The 21,793-nt window shown below is 38.1% G+C and overlaps 1 protein-coding gene across 30 annotated transcripts in view; it reads right to left on the minus strand.

Annotated features, from left to right (window-relative positions):
* Window positions 1-21,793, minus strand: part of ABI3BP (ABI family member 3 binding protein) — a 253,192-nt gene that overhangs the window by 27,328 nt on the left and 204,071 nt on the right. For all 30 annotated transcript variants that reach the window (XM_057502161.1, XM_036916479.2, XM_036916473.2 and 27 more), the window contains 5 exons: window positions 14,117-14,185; window positions 12,533-12,637; window positions 9,443-9,571; window positions 8,853-8,921; window positions 2,991-3,200 (listed from right to left, as the gene is read on the minus strand). In XM_057502161.1, the coding sequence (XP_057358144.1) occupies window positions 2,991-3,200; window positions 8,853-8,921; window positions 9,443-9,571; window positions 12,533-12,637; window positions 14,117-14,185 (582 nt within the window). The remainder of the gene's footprint in view (window positions 1-2,990; window positions 3,201-8,852; window positions 8,922-9,442; window positions 9,572-12,532; window positions 12,638-14,116; window positions 14,186-21,793) is intronic.

Below are 21,793 nucleotides of genomic sequence, written 5' to 3' on the forward strand. Positions count from 1 at the left end.
CCCAGGAGCTGGCAAGTTACTGGGCATTTCTGCTAACTGTGCCAAGTCCAAAGGAGATGGATACTGGAAATAAAACTGAAACCACAGAATAATTCAGGGAGACTCATAATCACCAATTTTAATTTGGGAAGGATTTTTAATGGCATATATTTAAAAAATCCAAAAAGGAAGATGACTCTTTCTGAAAAAGTTCATATGACCATCCCAAAAATTCAAAATCAAACTGGAAGGCAATGGCCATCGCATCTGGACACATCAGTGCAGCTGTTAAAAGAACTAAAGGCTGGTATTATTTAGTATTCCTACCTCAGACTCTTTTTGTTCCTAATCTGTATCTCAGTTGACTTTCTATTCTAACAGAGGGTATAAAGGGAGGGAGGGGAACATCCTGAATTTCTCAGAATTCTAGCTTTTGAATGTATATTCTTGGATGGACTTGGTAATGCCTTATAATGCTTTAAAGTGATAACATTTTTTTCATTAATCTACCAATATTATAAAAATGGAATATTATATTTTGGAATGAATATTTGTGGGTATATTCTGAATATATTTTAGAAGGCAAAGATGGCCTCTTAAGTATGTGTTCATGTTTACTTTAAAATAGGGGATTTTGCTTATAAATTAATTAATAGTAAAGATACAGGGAAATCTGTAAATAAGTAACACTGAATAATTGGTCTTTATTTTCCCCCTCAGAGGGTTTTATTGCCCTAAAAGGAGATAATCCACTTGACAGAAAAAAAAATATTTGCTATTAAGGTTAGGAAATCACAGTCTAGAGCATGGAAATAATAATGATGATGCTACCTCTGCCAGCTCTACTATTGCTACTACTAATACACATGAATTTACAGCTTCTCATTTATGCTGCACAAATTCTCTGTTTAATCCTCATAATAAATGGACAACAATGGAAGGTATTATATTAAAAATAAGGAAACTAAAGTTCAATGAGGCTAACTAAATACCCAAGTCGCATTTTTAGAAGTCAACCAATCCGAGTTTGAATCTCTGTCAGCATCCTCTTGGCATATCACAAAGCAGCACTTCATAACTAACTCTAAGCTGTCCGAGGACTCATGGCCAGTTTCTTAGGTGTCTCTGTTTCTACTTTGGTGTAGAAGGGACATGCAGCAGCAACTGAATTCGGATGTGTGTACTACACATGAACACATCTCTGTCAGTTATAAGATACATTACTGACAGAAGCCAACTTGGGGAATGAAGAATACATTTCACTTTTTTTGTTATCTTTCTCAATCCTTCCCTGCAAAACCATTTCCAATGATATGAGACTTAATTTATGAATTATCTGAGCTGCTGGTTTATAAAAGATTACATTTGAAAACAAGTGGTATTTAATGAAATACTAAAAATAAACAAAAATGGAAAAAATAGAACATTAAGGCATATGGTCCTACATTTAAATACAGACTAGGTGAAAATTGGTTAAATATGGACTACTTCTATTTAGAAATATTATAGCTAAAGAGATACAGTTCTTATCTATGAAAATTGTTATTGTAAGTCCTCCATCTTGTAAAAGATCTTAAGCAGCCCATTAACATTTAGTACCAATATTATATAAGTAGTTGGATAAATGGATAAAATATACCCTATTCATTATTCTTTGAGATTACAAGTTTATATAATTAAAAAATGTTACTTGATGAACCAGAAAGGAAAATCCCTTTGCTTTAAAAAGTTAAATCAGGTGTTATTGATGTACCCAAATAAGTATGTAGTAGATGTATTAGAGTTTTAGATTAACCAATTCCAACTTGATATCCCACATCTTTGAGGCAAATGGAATTTAACAGATCATTTGGTTTTGTGAGAACCAAGCCTGAGACTATCACTGAAACTCCTTACTGGTGCAGTATGTAGATTGAGAATTTTGAACTTTTTAATACATGTAGATAATCAATACTTAGAGATAGGTTTATTTTTAGATATTGGGATGTTTACCACCTCCTGGCATAGTCCCAAGTAAAGAAACAGGACTAGACAAATTCCTGGGAACCATGGGCAATAGCTAGTTCTTTCTCAATGGCAAGCTTTGCATAAAAAAGAGAAGCAAAAATAAACTACTTACACTGGAAGGTGCCCAGACCAAATGGTTTTGTTTGAAGAGAGATAGCTGCTGTTTCCTTGTTCATAGGCAAATTTTTGGCATCTCCTGAACCTCCCCTTCCCCACCTTGCCCCGTGCAGTGTATCCTCCTGACAGCCTCTCAGTGGGCCCCTCTATCCTCTGTCTTTGCACTCAAAGCACATGGCAGGGATGCAGGCAGCAGGAGCCTTGTGTTCTCACATTATTTGCTAGATCCTCTAGCTGATTGAGGTGGCTTGTCTTTCCCCCCTTCTTCTTCAGTTAACTATCCTGTTTACTATGGAGAACTAAATTCCCATATAACAGATTCAAAGAATGACTCAGGGTTTCTTATTTTTCACAGTCACTTTTAGAGGAATTGGGTAGGTGATAGCAGAATCAAAATTTCCTGAGATGAACATAAAATTGGCCAGGGATAGAATTTAAAAAAAAATTCTCTTAAAATGATTGAAATAACATTTATCCTGCTTGAAAGTTCTAGGTCAAACTAGAAAGTGGGTTGGTGAGAGGAAAAGTGGTTTAAGTATCATCAGCAGTGTCAACTTCTCATATATTATCTGTAGATTTTTGGTAATGAAAAAGCTAGATCGATCTTCACACTGTGAAAAAGTTCTGAGGGAAGATGGAAGAAATGCATCTTAAAGAGATCTGCTATGTCAACAGGAGGCCCATACCAGACAAAATGGACTTTTGCCATCATATGACACTTTTGACAATAATGTGGTATAAGGACAGCAGAATTCTGCTGGAACTCGCTACTCCTGAGATATGCCTCACAAGTCATAGTTTGACTCAAGGGTACCACACTCCTAATGCATCGCATCACACTGTCCAAGCTTCCCACTGTGGTAACAGTCCTTATGCTGTGATCTTACCAGTGACAGTGTCATTTAGTGGCTTATCCCAATCCAAGATGACAAATGAGGGGCACCCTTCCACAGTGACCACAGTGAGGTTGGTAGGTGGGTTCTGCGGTGGACTGGTGGCATTCCCCTCTGTGGCTTCCTCTTTGGGGAAACGTTTGACAGAGTCGGTGATGGAGCAGGGCCTGTTGTCAGGCTTTGGGATGTATCGCACATGAGGACCTAAGAGAGAAAGAACTTTGACATTTTGCATTTTTTTGAGCTTGTAAAAATGGTGGATATGAACTCATAAGTAAAATGACCTCTTTGAGGACATTTGGTCCCACATTATAAGAAAACAGGTGACAGCAGTGCTATGGATGGTTCAAACTCGTAAAAATCTAGGGTCTTGTCTCTGGGATATGTGAGATTGATGTTGTTGTTGATTTACTTTTCTAAACAGGTTTATGTTATGCTGATATACAAAAGTAATTTGGTCCACCTGGGCATGGTTAAAACTGTATAATTTATGGGGATTTGGAAAGAGTACTCCAAAGGGTCTTGTCTCAGTAGTGGGAATATTTAGCCCTATATTAAACACAGTCTGGTCTCACCGTCTCACCTAATAAATCTTAAGAGCCAGACTCAAAAGAATCAAGTGGTTTCCAGTAATTTAAAGGCACCCCAGAACAAAATTCATGAACATTTTAGGAGTAAAAATACTCAGCACCCAACAAGATGAAATTAACAGGAATTTATTACTCATACTGAGGAGAAAAATAAATCATTTGAAATCAACCTAGAGCTTGCATAGATATTGGAATCATCAAACAAGGACAATAAACCAGTTGTTATAACTATAACCTTCATGGTCAAAAAGTTAAGACATGATAGATATTAAAAAGACCCAAATCAAATTTCTAGAGATAAAAATTAAAATGTGCAAGATGCAAAATACAGTGGATAAGCTTAACACAGATAGGATATTGCAGGGTAAAAGATTAGTAAACTTGAAGACATAGCAATAAAAACTATTCAAAATAAAAATAATTTTAAAAAAATGACCAGAACATTACTGAGTTGACTTCAGGCAGTATAACATACATGTAATTTTAGCATTGGAGTAGAGAAGAGGGGCAGAAAAATAACTGAAGAAATAATGGAGAAAATTTTTCCATATTTGATAAAACCACCAAACTCATGATCTGAAAAGCTCAAAGAATTCTAAGCACAACAAACATGAAGAAACTACACCAATCACAATCAAGTTTCTCAAAACTGTCAACAAAGGCAAATGTTTAAGGAGGAAGAAAAGACACATTATATAGAACAACAAAGATAAGGATTATGGCAGACTTCTTCCTGGAAAGAATGAAAATGAGAAGGCAGTGGGGCAACATCTCTAAACACTAAAAGGAAAAACTTACCATCTAGAATTCTATAACCAGTGAAAATATATTTCAAGAAAAGAAGAGCAAAATACCTTTTAGATGTACAAAAGCTGAAAGAATTCATGACCAACATTATGAGAAAGATCAAAGGAATTCCTTCAGGAAGAAGGAAATGATGCCAGATGGAAATACGGGTCTGCACAAAGGGATGAAGAACACTGTAAATAGTAACTACATAGGTAAATATATAGATAAAAATAGAGTACTTTTATTTTTTCTAAAAGATAATTTACTATTTAACCAAACATGAGAATTCGGATTCAAGATGGTGGTGTGAGAGCATGTATATCAATAATACCTTAATAAAAAAAAGAAAGAAAAGAAGAAAAAGAAAAGATAGGCAAAAATCAACAAATGGGACTACATCATGCTAAAAAGCTTCTGTACAGCAAAGGACGCCATCAGCAGAACAAAAAGGCATCTTATGGTATGGGAGAATATATTTGTAAATGACATATCGACAAGGGGTTAACATCAAAATATATAAAGAACTCACATGCCTCAACACCCAAAAAGCAAATAACCCTATTAAAAAATGGGCAGAGGATATGAACAGACACTTCTCCAAAGAAGATGTTCAGATGGCCAACAGGCACATGAAAAGATACTCCACATGGCTAATCATCAGGGAAATGCAAATTAAAACCACAATGAGATATCACCTCACACCAGTTAGGATGGCCAACATAGAAAAGACTAGGAACAACAAATGCTGGCGAGGATGCGGAGAAATGGGAACCCTCCTACACTGCTGGTGGGAATGTAAAATAGTTTAACCATTGTGGAAAGCAGTATGGAGGTTCCTAAAAAACCCAACAAACATGATAACAATTTAGTGGGATGTATGCAACATGTAAAAGTAAAATGTATAACAACAGCATCCCAAAGGCCAGGAGCAAAGCTGTCATATTAATGCAACGTTTTCACACTATGAAGCTGTAAAATATCAGTGAAAAGTAGGCTATGTTAAAGATGCATACTATAAATCCCAAAGCAACCACTAAAATAACAAAACAAAGATGTAGAGTTAATAAGACAGTAAAAAAGATAAAATGAAACCATAAAAATAATCTAAAAGAAGGACAAAAAAGAGGGAACAAAGAATAGATTGGACAAATAGAAACAAATATCAAGATGATGATAGATTTAAAGCAAACCATATCATTAGTCATGTTAAAAGTAAGGTTCTAAACACCCAAAATAAAATGCAGTGACTGTTAGAATGGATAAAAAAGCAATACCCAACTACATGATGTCTATAAAAACTCAGTTTAAATAATACAGAGATGAATACATTAAGACTGAAAGGATAAAAAGAAGAGATATCTTGACAATACTTATCAAAAGAAAGCTTGAGTGGATATACAAACATCAACAAATTACGTTTACAAGAATATTACCATAAATAAAAAAGGTCATTTCATAATGATAAAGGATCAATTCATCAGGAGTTTATTATAATCCTAAGTAATTTAGGTCTACCTAAATACAGACCTTTTCAGATAAAAAAAAAGATAAGTCTACAGCCAGACTGATTAGGTGAAAGAAAAAAAGACACATATTATCAATAACAGGCATGAGAAAGGTGACTCACTACAGATTTTGCAGATATTAAAATGATCAGAGATCTTATGACCAATTTTATGCTCATAAATTTGACAACTTAAATGAAAGATAAAAATCACCAAAACTCACAAAGGAAGAAAAAAATATTCTGAATAGTCCTATACTTGTAAAAGAAAGTGAATCAAGTGTGGAATTCTTCCCACAAAGAGCATGTGAGCCTGAATATGGTTGCACTGGTAAGTACTATTAAACATTTAGGGAAGATGCCATACTATTTCTAAAGTCTTCAGAAAATTGAAGAGGAGATTTCAGCATTATTTCAATAGTAAAACTTAGACATTGCAAGAAAACTACAGACCAACATCCTTCATTGAATACAATTCTAAACAAAATTTTATCAAATTAAATCCAATAATATATTAAAATGAGAATACATTATGACCAAGTAGAGTTTGTCTCTGAAATGAAAGTTCATTTAAAATTCAAAAACAATTTCTTTATCATATTAACAACTCAAAAAGAAAGACCATATAATGATCTCAATAAAGGCAGAAAAATTATTAGACATTGTTTGGTATTCTTTTCTGGTAATAATTCTCACCAAAGTAGGAACAGAAGGGGACTTTCTCAACCTACAAAGGGCATCTATGAAATACCTACAGGTAACTTCATACTTTATAGAGAAAGTGGATGTTTCCCCATAAGATCAGGAACAAATAAAGGATGTCCATCCTCACAATTTCTATTTGCTGTTTTACTGGAGGCTCTAGTCAGTACAGTAAGGCAAGAAAAAAGCACTCAGTTTGGAAAGGAAGAACTTAAACTTTACTCTCAGATGACATGATTCTGTATTTAGAAAATTCAATGGATCTACAAAAAAGCCAAGTGAGTTTTAGAAGCTTTCAGGACACAAGATCCTTGTGCAAAAACAAATTGTTTTTCTATATTTTAGAAGTGAATAATTGGAAATTGAAATAAATAATACTTCTTTTATTGTTTTCTATATACTGAAAATTACAAAATATTGGTAAGAGAAATTGAAGATGATCTAAATAAATAGTGAGATATACAATGTTCATATGCAGGGAGACTAAGTGTTGCATATCTGTGAACTTTTCCCAATTGACTTACAGATTCAATGTAACTGTAATAAAAATCTAACTAGGCTATTCATTTTTTAGACATTGACAATTGATTCTAAAATTCAAAGTTTCAGAATCACCAAAACTTTGAAAAGTAAGAATAATGTGAGATGATGAACACAACCTGACAGCAGCACTTACTATATACAAAAATACAGTAATCCAGATACTGTTGGTATTGATGTAGGTAAATAGATCAATGGAACATCCTAGAGAGCCCCAAAACAATTCCACATACATATGGACAATTTATTTTTGAGCCTTATTAAAATTAAAAAGAGAAGCCACACACTGGGAGAAAATATTTCCAAAGTCTGTATCTGATAAAGGTCTTTTCTACCCAGAAAATAGGGACTCTCATAACTCAACAATAAGAAAATAAGCAACTCCTCTAAAAAATGGACAAAACTCTTTGAATGGCCATACCACAAAAGACACACAGATGGCAAATAAGGACATGAGAAGATGCTCAACATCCTTGGTCTTTAGGGATATGCAAAGTAAAATCACAGTTGGATACTACTATACACTTATTAAAATGGCTGATATTAAAAAGACTGACCATAGCAAGTGTTGAAGAAGAGACAGAGGAACTAGAATTCCCATACACTGCTGACTGAAAGACAAAGCAGTACAACCACTGTGGAAAATAATTCAGCAGTTTCTTAAAATGTTAAATGTACACTTAATATGATTTAGCCATTCCTCTCATAGGCATTTGTCCAAAAGGAATGAAAGCATATGTACATGAATGGTCATAGTAGCTTTATTTGTAATGTAAAAAAAATTACAAACAACCCAAATGAATGGTTTTAATAAATAATTATCAACATTAGTATATGTTTAATAAATAATTATTAACATTATTATATGTCCATACAACAGAAGTCAGCATAAAAAGAAATAGACTTTTTGGTATGTAGAACATGGATGAATCTCTAAATAATTATTCTGACTAAAAGAAACCAAACCAAAAAAAAGTTCATACTGTATTTTTTCATTTATATAAAATTCCACAAAATGCATACTAATCCATAATATAGCAGATCTGTGGGTACCTAGGGACTAGAGATTGGGTGGGAAGAGTGAGAAGGAGGGATTGCAAAGGTACACGATAAAACATTTGGAGGTGGTGCATGAATTCATTATCTTGATTGTGATAACGGTTTGATGGGTGTATACATATGTTAAAACATCAAATTTGATACTTCAGAAAAAAATTACAAAAGGAAATATTGGGCTCTACATCATATTATATCTCCCGTACTGTGGTAGAGCAGATTACTGTCCAAACATGTTCTCTATATCCATGAAAGGATTAGATTTTTCCAATCCTTGATTAGAGTTCAGCTATGTGACTTTCTTTCATCAATGGATACTAACAGGTGTAACAACAGAAGGAGATTGAAATGCAGTTGTGTATTTGGACTGTCTGTCTCTTGACTGCACTGACATGAGAATGGCTTCTCCTGGGTCACTGTTGGTCCTTCATCCAGGGCACCAGAATGAACAGACCTGAGCCAACCTCTAAGAGGCTCATCGACACCTGCTCATAGAAGCAGAACCACCAGCTGAGCACATCCTAGATCAGCTGACCCTCCGGTGACTTGCTGACACATGAGAAATAAATCCTTACTATATTATGCTGCTAGGGTTTTGTGGTTGTTTACTGCACAGCAACAGCTGACTGACACACTGACCAAAGATGGCCTTGTCAAAATTGAGATCACACATACCTTTGAATCTGGGCTTCCCAAGAGGATCAGTTTCCCTTGTTGGACTTGAGCTAAAGTCAGTTGTATTACCTGAGAATGGAAGATAATAAACAATTTGGACAAAAGATAAAAATACCTCACAGTACAATGAAAAGGTAGTAAACAGTATATTTAATGTGCCTTCTAGTCAATTGCTTCCAACACTGATTTCCATTATTATTTATTATTATTACTATTGTACGTCACAAGAAAAGGCCTTTAAATGTCTTGGAGTAAAATAAATAATGACTTAAAGATCACAACCAAGTAGCTCATATTAATTAATTAATATATATGTAATTAGTGATGACATATGATTTAGTAAGAAGCATTGGATAACCTCTTTTCGGGAAGACTTTCCTTAAAAGCATGAGAACTTTCTTCTATGTCTGTGAGGAGAAAGAGCATATTCTATAACAAAGCATTAAATATAATTTTAAAATTTAAGACTCATATTAGTCATAAATTGGAATAAAATAGATGATCCAGAACTGAGACTCTTTTCCCCTTAATTTGAAATCTTACAGTACTTCGTACGTAAGCATCCAGTGGGAAGTGCCTGACATACTAACCAAGGTCTTCTCCCGAGGCAGGAACCGTTGGTTGCTTTTTATCTGCCTCTATTCTCTCCGAGGGGCCTTCGGTCGGTCTGAGCGTTGCCCTCAAAGGAGGGGAAGTTGCTCGGCCTGATGGAACGATTCCTGTAATGTAGAGCCAAAGTGGTTAGGCTTTATAGGAGCGCTGCCAACTTCCCATTTACTTATTCAATAAATATTTATTAAGCACTTACCATGTGGCTTGGCACATTATATTCCAGGCTCAGAAAGAAAATAAGCCCTGGTGCCCTTGACTGAGATAGATGTGTGAGCCAAATATACTGAGGCATTGTAGGTATGGTGAAAGAACTGGATACAGTCACAGAGAAGGTAAGGAGGGAGAGTAGTAATGTTTATGGGGAAAGATGAGGGGTTTTTGGGTCAGGGAAGCATAGGTATGTCTTCACAGAGGTTGTGCCATAAAGAAGAGAGGTGATCAGTAGGGAGGAATGAGAGCTGTATTTCAATCCCTGGCTGCAGGAAGAACCATGCCAGGGAAGCATGAGACTACTCGGGGTGTTTGATTTGAAGGTGTGAGAGCCACCGGTGTTCCAGGGAGCAGTGCGAGCTGAGGGCGGAAGGGCAGGGAGGGGCGGATCACAAGGGGCAGCAAGGACCCACTAAAAGATTTTCACTAGGGAAGTAACCAGATGAGATGTGAAGAGGATGAATGGTTAGGATGCACTGCTGGTGGCAGAGAGAGGTCAAGAGACTACAGCAGTTGTGTTCACAAGGGTGGAGGAGGTAAACTACTAAGCAGCAGTGAGACTGGATGGAAGGGGTTTACTTGAGGGGTGTGAAGGAGTTGGGATGGCTTGATGTGGAGATTAACCGGCAGGCACGGGAGACGGCTGGAGAGTGAAAAAGATTCCTAGTGTAACATCTGTGATTCTGGCCTATTAGCCAGAACAGTGCCACCCTGAGATATAGTCAATAGTGTCTCCTTCTGTCTAAAAACACCTAGAGGTCTCCAAAATGAGATCCATCCCAAGGTCCAGGCAAGTCTGGGTACTGAGAATAGAGTGAAGGCTAGAATGGATTTGATGTCCTCCTGGGAAAAGGAATTATCCTCGGGAAAGAGAGTGGAGGGAAACAAGGCTGACCCAAGGACCATGGCCCGGCACGGAATCACGGGGAGCCACCCAGATGGGCTGCTGTGCCCCAGGGATGGGTTGAGTGGAAGCCAAGCCCAGCTGCCCTGCAGCCCCCAGAGCTTTGCGGTTGGCTGAGGCGGCAGGGAATGCTGTCAGGGCACTTGCCCTCTGGCAAGGAAAGTGAGACTCAGAGGCTGCAGTAGCCCTGGAGATGAGGGACAGGTGGCAGATGCCACGTGGTCGCCCATGACTGTGCCCGCAGGCACATGCGAGAGAAGACAAGTTTGGAGGACTCCCAGAATATCCGGTTGATTGTCTGAATTCAGGACACACTTTCTTTTACTAATCAGGCCAAATCTGTACAATGGTTCCTTAGAGTAGCCATTTCCTCTGAGTTAGAGGTGGACAGCAAGAGTGGGGAAGAGGGCCTGAGTTAATCTTGAAGTGGAAGGTGTTTATAGCTTCTTGCGGATGGATGGGCTGTGCTAAAGGTGACTTACTGATGGGCAAGAACAAGGGTTTTCTATGATGGAAACACAGGCCACCACGGAGCTGCAGCTGAAGACACACAGCTTCAGAGGGCTGCTCTGCGGAGGCTTCCCCTGGGTTTTCCACGGGGGACACCCAGGCATCACTTTCAGTCTGTGACTCATCCAGTCTGACTTGAATCGTGCTGGAATGTAAGTCACAGCTGCCCCACGTTACAATTGAGGAGGAAAACCTGGTCTCCTCCCTGGGGTCATGTCCCTGCGCCTTGACTCAGGAAGGCATCAGAGGTGTGGATGGGGCTGGTTCCTCCTTCAGCTGATGGGACGAATGATGAGTGTTCACTGTGCACAGGGTGCATCCTGACAGCTCCTCCATCACCCTGCCCTCCTTTCATCCAGGAGTGACCCCCTTTCCCTTCCAAGTGACCCCTCCTCAGTTTCATCGTGCACAGCTGTCTTTAGCAATCATCCTATTCCACCTACAAAATATTTAGGATGTAGTGATGGGGGGAGAGGGAGGGAAGATGGGGAACATACTGTGGGTTGCTGGCAGGTCCCGGGGAAGAACCCTTAAGAGAAATGAGGTAAAGCTTTGCTCTGAACTAGGTCAGTTTTCACTGATTCTTAATTTAACTCAGTTGTTCACTCAGCTAATAACTTATCAAATATCCTCTAGATGCCAAGCACTGGATTTGGGGCTGGGAATTCAGAGAAAATGTGCCAAGACTCTGTCACCCGAGAGCTCCTAGTCTAGTAGAGGAACACAGGCGTGAACAAACAAGTGTAAGTCAGTTTGCTCTTGGCTCTAACAGAGGAATGTGTCAAGGACAAGCAGAATGGGGAAGCAGTGCTAATTCTACTTGGGGCGCTAGAGGAGGCTTTTTAGGAAGAGGATGAAGTGTGAGTATCCAGGGACTGGGAGAGGTCATTTCCATGGGAAGGAGGCAACACGTGCCAAAACATAGAGGTGAGAGGAAGACTGATTTCCCAAATATATTCCTGCCCTGTTGCACAGGCTAAAACTGATAATATTTTAGTCCTCAGTCCTTCCCCTGAACCGTAATACTGGGGCCAGCATGATGGCTGCTGGACAGGGGAGCTTTCAGTGAGATGTATAAGATTTCACATCAGGAGACAATGATAAGTGGGCAGGCATCACATTAATCATGACCCTGGTGTCAACACACAACATCTCATCCAAATTAATCTGATTGTTGAAAGGCCTCAGTCAGATTCTGTCTCCCAATATTTAAGGTGTAAACTGGCCTAGATGCACAGGCATGGTTTCTCACCCCACCCACCCAGAAGCAGGATGTAGGTCCGCAAAGCTGTAATTCGCATGCCTGGTCTTTGGGGTCAACACAGGCACATGTTGCACACACCAAGCACTTGCCTGTTGCCTGAGCTAGTGCACTAAGGAGGGTTTGTGGTTGGCTAGTAAAACTGAAGTCACAGAGGAAGAAGGAAGGCAATGACTGACGTACCTGCACTCCCTGGCTTGCCGGTGACGTTATTTGGTGGTAAAGGTTTTCTTCGTGGTGGCGAGGGTCTGGGTGGCAAAGGCGGGCGACGAGTGCCTGGGACTGTGGCTAAGAGATTATATTACAGATGAAGTTGTCACAAGGATTCCCTCTATAAACACCTCAGGTTTTTAAAAATACAGTATTTTATAAATAGCAGTTGGATGACGGAGAATAGATTCTACAGAAAATTACCTATGAGTAATATATTCTGATACTCCTCTAAATTAATGTTGGTGATGTACCCTGGGATAATGAAGCACACTCATATGCGGAAAAATACCCTGTAATTACAGATAAAAATATACAGGTATATTTGCCTTTTGAGAGGCTGTATAGATGATAGAACTTAACATCCTTTTGTTTCTCATACAGTCTCAACTAGCATTTCTGAGCTTCATTATCCCCAGTTGCCTTTGATTTTGAGACTACAATTTCTTATACCATTTTAGCTTTAAATTGTTGAAGTATATAATTTCTCCTTCAGTGGGTGCATTGTCCCATCCCCCAAATCTATTATATTATAGGTAAACACTTAGAGACCTTCTCAAATGATTACAACAAAGTAGCCCTGAAGCAATGAGTTATGCTTGTGGAGAGCAGGGTCACCAAGAACTCTGTGCACTGCACAGGGTGCCTGGCCAGGCTGGGTAAGTGGGAGCCACATTTTGACAAGTGCTCTGCTCATTCACGCAAGAGCCCTGGAGCAAGGCTGCTAGCCCAGAGGAAGGATACATTTTTCTAAAGGCTCTGCCTAAAGGGTGGAGGGAAAAGGCACCTTTCATAAATTGTAAAAACATGTCTATGATACTTAAAGGCTGACAAGGTGGGAGGTGCCTGGAGCAGTCTACCTTAACCCAAATTTTAAGTCTTGTGTTCCAGCTTTTTTTGCATAATATATGTTGGGTTAAAAATGTTCAATTAAAACTAACTAGGAAAATGCCTCTGGCTTTAAGTACTTGCCGAGATACTAGGACGTTAGTATATGCCCGTGCAGTGCGCCTGCAGGGAGGGCCGTGAATGGTGGTAGGACACTTATCTGTAGCCCAGACATTATTACAACAGAGTAGGTTTCACGGCATTGTTTCAAAAAACAGAGTTCTTATTCATTGCAAAGATACTCCAAGTCACCAGCTTAATGATTTTGGCCTTATTATATAAGCATAGTCTTAAATTAGGAATGTAAATCATATCAGGCAAAAGGATATTGTAATAGATTACACAAGAACAAAACTCGAACCTGATGGAAACTAGAACCCACGGTGACTCCAATATGTCTCCACTGTGCCCCTCAGAACATTATACAAAGCAATAATTATTAAATTGGTACCCCATTAGAGATTCTTATTAATATTTAATTTATACACAGAGCACTTTTCATTCCTTCAAATATATTTTGGGATGCTTCTCTAGACATGCCCATGTACTCTTAGCATGGTTCTGATGCTTTGGAGGCTATGTGGGGGCTGTTTCTGCTGCAACAAATGATACTACAGTTACTGCCCAAATTGCAGAGCTGAGTAAGGGAGTCAGCATCTTATCCCTTACCTGGTTTTTTTGTTACATGGGTTGAGTCCACTGACACAGCACCTGGTGGCTTTGGTGTTTGCTTAACCCCTACAAGCAGATATAATGAAATGGAATAAATATATAGCAGAAATGTGCTAAAGGTTCTTCTTCACAGAAACTTGGTAGAGTTGTCAGTGTTCATATGCACTCTTTGCAGAGCAGAGACACTGGCGTTTTTGTGCCGTGACATTTAATTGGTTTCTCCTGTCTGTTTACAGGAAAAATTTAGAGCCTTGTATTTTTTAGTTGAGAGTTTCCCTGAAGAGTTGGTATTTGATTGTGGATTGTGGTTTCATCTTAATTTGCCACCATGTCCACCCTGCACTGCCTTTCTGAGCAGTATTGCCTCAGCAGGCAAATTTCATCTTTGGCAACTGACCATTTTTTGCCAGTTTTCATGGGTACATTTTGTGGTTAAAATTTTCCTCCAACCTTTCTACTCCCATGAAAAGACCTTAAAATTCCATTGTTTGGATTTACACATTATGAATTGACTACAATTTCCCCTGGAGAGGCTTTGGGTATCAGGCTGTTAGGCCACAAACTGGCTGTGTACCTTTGAGATTTGTAAATTAGTCCTGGGCAGGCCTAGAACTCCAAACTGCTGTTTGGAAGAAACTGATCTGCAAATTACTTTGTGTTATGTTCTATCTCTGGAGTCTCTCAAACTCAAACTGGGGGTTTTTACCCAGCCATTTATTTAAGAACAAATGTTTTGATTTTGGGTATCTATGTTTTGATTTTGGGTATCTGTCCTAAGGAGTGGGAAAACAAATTTAGATTTCATCCTATTTTAAAAGTGTTATTCTTTTACATTATAAAATAATCTTCCCTGATGTGGCTGACAGTCACCATTAGGAAATGTGATTTTAGAAACCATTAGATTTTAGAATCTAAACAGAAAATATCACCCCTTATATAATGGCTCATCCCCCAAAAAGGATTCACACTTTGAAGATCCTACTATAATTCACATATTGAAAAATAATATGTACATTAACAATAATTACCAAAACCTCAACCCTGTTTTGAGCACTCACTGTGTTCCAAGGACGGTGTAGGGACATTACACACAAACTCATTTAATGTGCAGGCATATATATTGATAAAATTTACAACAGATGTTTTGCTTGCCAAATATTACATATTCCCACATTAACTTATGAAATTAATTATAATTAATATTATAAATTAACATAATTATTATCATTGTTATAATTATTAACATTATAATTATAGTAATTAACATTAATTTATGAATCCTAATACTGCCATCCTACACTATCTGCTGCTTGAATAAGAGATACTATACAAAATCACAGAGGATGTTTGTATGGATCCATCAATTAAACGTTGTTTATTTGTGGTAGGAAAAAAAACATTTCTGGGGGCAATAACTATTTTGTGGGAATCCCACTGGCATGGTATAAACACATGGCTCGTTAGTCTTCTTCTTGTGCCCCACTGTCAGTGGTAACAGGGCCAGGGAAATGATTCATCCCAGTGGTTACAATGTGCATGGCATAGGGGAATGAAAAATACTCTCACTGTGTCACAGGGATACCAGGGAGACTGATTTACCACTATTTTTTGAGGTTAAAAAAATGTGTTATATACTCTAGAAGGCCAGTAGACTCTCTGTGCCTTTAGGAGATCCTTCCTTGGAGCCTTTCCTCAGATCTCTCTACCCTTAAGAAAACAAAGTATTTTGATCCAGTACTATGCAGCACCTTTCATATTCATTACCTGATTTCCTGATTTGATCCTTACAATGCTTCTGTGTGGGAAACACCACCCAGGTTCCACAGATGAGGAAACTCATGGCACAGAGAGATCAAGCAACACAGCTAGGCAGTGCTGGGATTTAGACCACATATGCCCAGCTCCAGCCTCTCTCAAGCACTCAGTGGCATGGCACAGAGCACTGTCTTCTCCTGCCGTTGTCTTCTTTCTTATTCCTCACAGTGACTTTAAGTGACTTTAGCCCTGAGTCCTATACTCTGCCTTTTGGGTGATTTGAGGTGTGACTTCTATGGGAGGTTAAATGGCCACGGCTGGCAAGCACGCATCATCCCCACTTGCGTGGGGGACTCAGAGGCCACTACAAGGCTGACAGCCATCCCTGACTAGGCACGTGCAGATCCACCAAGCCACAAGGGCTGGGGGCTGGAGATACAGGAGAGAACCCAGATTTGCAAGATACTTTAAGACCAAAGATAAATTCCTGTGGCTTCTTTTCTAATTAAAAAAGAAATCAGAAGAAACTAGCCATTTCTGTCACTTTCTGTATAGGTAGAAAGAGAAGCATCATATTGTTATGATCCTTAAGTGTAAGTACCCAAATTAAAGAGCCACTAAACTGGACTTTCTCCAGCCTTTAGAAACAGTTAAAAGTTGGTGAGATATAAAAAAGTTGGTAAGAGCTCTGCAGAGGCTCAGGGAAAGAGCCTTGGACTGAAGACAGGAGACTGAACCCTGGGTCTGGTTTTGCCTTCACTTCGCTGTGATTTGCACATCAGCCAGGCAGCAATGTGAGCATCAGAGCCAGGACACCAGTGAACTTCTGTTGCTCTGAATCACTGGAGAGCAAATGAAGGCCAAGGGTAGCAGTGAGGCAATGGGAAGGCAAAGGAGGAAGCCAGGAGGGGAGATACTGCAGAGAAAAAAATCCTCAGGAATTGGCACCTAATCAGCCAGGTCCAGGCTGTGACCTGAATTCTTTTTCCCTTAGGTAGGATTAATCAACATATTTTCTAAAGGGTATAGTTTGCTCTGGAAGCACCAAGCCAGCTTCAGCATGAGCCCCCAATTTCCATATGAGAGTTCTCCCCAGACCTCTGGATTTACATAGTTCACCTCTTTTGGCATTTTATTATTGAAAATGAAGTCGAATTTGGGTATTTTTAACCATGGCAACGAAAAGTTTGCAAACACACACAGTGAAACTGGAAATCAATTTCCAAATGTTTTAGAGATTATTCCCTGTGACCAAAAAAGGGTGGTATTTATGGATGACTGGTCTCTATGCCCTTTGTCTCCAAATCTTAGCACCTGGCTCAAAAGTCAGAAGTGATGAGCCAGCAGACTGGAAAATTTAGCCACAGCCCAGAAAAACACATTCCTCACCTGGGAGGAGTCTTCTGGGTTCTGGTTGTCAAGCACACTCCCTATGGGGGCAGTAAAGTGTGGATTCCTCACTAGGATGCAGAGAATGGAGTCTGGGGTTCAGGTATTTAACATATCTGCCAAGCCACAATGTGCCAAAGTGGTTTCCAAATTACATTTCAATAAATGTTGGTTCAATGAAAGAATAATAGCTGCACAGCTCCCTTATACAGGGAGGAAGTTGGAGAAATTATCTAGCACAGGCTCAGCTAAATTTTTCTGTCATGGGTTAGACAGTCCCAGTTTTGTGGGCCATACTTTCTCTGTCACAATCATTCAACTCTGTCTCTGCATTGTGAAAGCAAGACATGTTTCAAAAAAGACCTTTACTTAACAAAAATAGGCAGTGAGCTGGATTTGGCCTGAGGGACTGTAGTTTGTACAACTCCCTGGTCTAGTGCATGCTTGTTACATCTCTGGAGTCATATTTCAAGTTGATTGTAATACATAAAACATATTAGTTAAACTGAGACACATATCTGGAAAACTTGAGAAAGCAGAGTGATGGAAAAATGATCTACCTAAAACCTTAGCCTCTGCAGACTGCTTTCAAACTTTGAGGTGAGGAATACTTACACATACAGGTATGAAATGCATATAGAACAGGATAGATATCTGTGGTGATGTTATGAAGTAAGAAACTTGGATCAGGATGGTTGATTCCTGGAGTCTATGAAATCATTGCAAGATTTTTATAGGCCCAAATAATTTAAAAAATCCATCATTTGGGAGCCTCAGAATCTCTTTTTCCATCTTCTGGGAGCACTAAGTTGCCTAAGACCATGAATATATCCTATAAATCCTAAATACTTCCTTTATCAACTGTTTTAATGTAAGGTATCTGAGCTGAAAAAGTAAAAACAATATAGAAAAACTATAAGAAAATAAAGAGAAATATTCTTAGCAAGGTGTCAAAATTGGATTGGATAAGGAATCAGTTGACACAGAAATGGTGTTTCACTAAGACTCAATAGAGGCTAGTAGTGAGTGTGGACAAGACAGTGGGACTGTGCCAGCCAAGAAAAGCTTAACATGAATACCTGTATTTCTGTAACAAGCCAGATCAAAACTGTGCAGAATCAAACTAAAGTAGACTCTTATAAGTCTATAACCTGGAAAGAACAGATTTTAAAACTTTTTCTTACCAATTTCTCAAAACCTTATTCCCTAAGCAAATAGTCTGAGAGCTATTAAGGCTTCCTTTCCTTCATACTATGCTACATAGTTTCATCTGTGAGTGAAAATTTTTGTACCTTCATGTTTACTTCCTTTCTTGCCTTTTTGTATTGGTTAAACACTCCACTACTGTTTTCAACAGAAATGGTAAAAGTAGGAATCCTTGCTGTGTTCTTGATGTTGGGAGAAAAACATTTAGACTTTAAGTAATAACTGTTATGTTAGCTATAGGTTTCTCCACAGATGTCTTCTATCAGAGTGAGGAAATTTTCTTCTATTTCTAGTTTTCTAAGCGTTTTCTCCATGAATGGATTTTGAATTTTGTCTAATGGGTTCTTTTTGTCTTTCTTGAGATGATTGTATAATTTTTGTCCTTTTCTCTGTTAATGTAGTGAACTACACTAATTTGTTTGAGTGTTAAGCCAACCTTGCATTCCTCGGGTAAACATCATTTAGTTGTTATGTTGTTGTGGTAGATTTGGACATGTACCACCTAGATCACCAATGTCAAGCTGAGGTTGACCCTGAAGGACTGACAGCTGGATGCCATCTGCTGACCTCACTCCCTGCAGCTGGACAGCAAGTCCTTCCCTGATGGGGAGTCCCAAAAAGACAGACATTAGAACATAAAATGGGAGCAACACATTTTGTCTGGGAATGGAGGTGACCAAGAAAAGGAGAAACAGTGAGCTCAACTTTGTCTCCCTGTGCCCACCAGCCCATTTCTACCAGGGACCAACTGATTAAACTGAAGAAGCCTTGATAGGAGATCATTCCAAAGCTGAATTAGATGAGTTACTATTACAAAATCGACTCCATCTACACATAAGATGTCAGTTTGTATTACAATTGGCTTTGGAAAAAAATATTTATTTTGCTGATGAAGTAGAACAATGCTGTTTTTCCTCTGAAAGACAATTAGCATTTTCCTAGTGAGAATTAATGCTTGATTTTACTGAAGTTTAATAGCTTTCAAGTTTGATATTGGAATCTGTCCTTTCATTTGCTTTTCAATGCTTTCTCTACTTTTACTTAGACAAACTTTAGGGAATTACTTTGAATATTAAGAAGGTAGCTCTGTTTAAAGCCAGGTTGTTTATGTAGATTTGAGAAACTATGCATTGCCTAATCCCATAGTTGGGAAGAATAAAGGGAGTAGCTGGACACAAATAGATATTGGAATGCTTCCTTTCTTTTTATGAATGAGGGATTTATAGTAATTGCCTCATAAATGGGTTTGAAGGGCAGTGAATTCTTAGAACTTTAGACACTATAATAACCTAATACAAAAAACACATTCTAAAATACATCTAAATGATTTTTAAACTGAGTATCTTCAGGTGTTATGCATATCTCTTTCTCATTATGGAACCATCATTGGTTGAGTAAATACATATGGATTAAATTCTATTTTCATGTTTTTTTGTAGAAGAAAGTACAAGATTTGTATTCTTTAAAAAATATTATAAGGGGCAATGTGATCCCATATTAAGGCATCTGATAACTACTATTTATCCAACTTGCTGAGTTGGGTGTTTGAACTTTTATCAGATCATTGTCCCAATTATCTGTATGATTCTTACTTCCCAGATATGACTGGATTAGGGCCATGTCATTCAGTTAAGCTGAATGATTTAGAAACATTAATATGACTGTTCCCAAGTGATCAACTGCTAATTTCTCTTGTTTAAATATCACATTCCAGATTACTAACAGCTGCAGGTCTGCTAAAAAATTATAATGGTACTTGTGAAATTATAAATTTGAAAACCAGGTGATTACTATCTCAGAATCTGTATATGAAAAGTGTTTTGAAATTGGGAAAAACAACTATTTTGGTATTTTCACTCAATAATTCATGTTTAACCAGGGTCTTTTTATGAATCAAGACTTTATATGGTAGCTGGTTTAGTGGATTGACTTTAGAAAAGTGAAAAATTCTTTTTTAATCTTTTCAGAGACATTTGAAGTTTTGATTTTTGGAATGAGTTACGATTTTCAATTCCAGTTATACTAAGCACTTCCAAATTAAAAAAAAAATTGAAGTGTGAATTCAAAGAAATGATTAAAACCAAATGAAAACATTTATGGTTCTGATAGGATAAAAAGGACATAAATTTGTGATAATTACTTATTCCCATTCCATTCCATCTGGGTGTCCCTTGGGCTTGGGTCTACTAGGTCTTGTAGTTGTCTTATTCAGAACTACAATAAAGTGGGAAATAAAGAGTTTACACATTTTATTAAAACTTTTCAGCCTAGGAAGACAAAAGTCCCCAGAGAATTGGAAGTCATTTAACTAGGCAATAAAAAATTGATAGCTTACCAAAAAATGTTCAGAATATAGAAACCACAGTTCTTGTATAAAAATCATAAACTTGAATTTGGGAATTCAAATTCAGATTAGAGACCTGAGTTTGTACACTAAGGTGATCACTAGGCTTGAAAAAAAACTGGCAAGGGAATTTATATTTCTAAAAGGGAACTATCTCACTTCATTTATAATCCTATGTACATTCCAAAACTAACTGAAGATCAGGACCACTTACGTTTAATGAAAACCCAAACTTGAAGTGTTACTTATTTGTCAAAGCCTTAGTTCAAAACTCCTAAGTTGGTGGCTCTTTTGCAGGATTCTCTAGCTGCAGATGTTCCCTCAGAATCCTGGCCCAAGTTCATTGTGGAAACACAGAAATATGATGCAACCATTGTAATTTCTCTTCTGTCGTGTAGGGACCCATAGCGTTACCAACAATGTAAGGGATCACTTTTTTATCCTCTTTTCAGAAGACTCTTCAAGGAAAAGCACTGAGTGTATTGTGGTTCAGAGAGCCAGCTCTGGAGCCAGACTACTTGCCTTTGAATCTACTTTCTCGCTCTTCTCCTGCCTTAGCTTCCACAACAGTACCTCACAGGACACACAGCAAGTCCTTAGTCTTTGTTAGTCACTATCGTTACCATTTTGTAGACAGCTTTAATGTAACCAGCCACATATTAAGCTCTCAGCAGCTATCATGATACTCAAGTGACATGGAGATGTGTTTGTTTATAAAAGATGTCTTTGCCCAATTAACTTCAGGAGTAGGAGGAATACTGTAAAAATATATGGGTTCTCCATAAGCCAGAGGATAGAAAAAATGATCTGTTCTTTTTCCCATGTGCCTGGAGAGATGTTCACCAAGGACATTAATTTATAAGCCATCTAAAACTTCAAAAAAGACAAAATCACAGCTGGAAAGGGTAGAAAACATCAGTGTCTTAGGTCCAAGTTGTGCTTTAGCATAGGAGCGATATCCATAGACCAAACCAAACCCA

Source organism: Manis pentadactyla, chromosome 1, assembly GCF_030020395.1.
Source record: "Manis pentadactyla isolate mManPen7 chromosome 1, mManPen7.hap1, whole genome shotgun sequence".
Classification (NCBI taxonomy): domain Eukaryota; kingdom Metazoa; phylum Chordata; class Mammalia; order Pholidota; family Manidae; genus Manis; species Manis pentadactyla.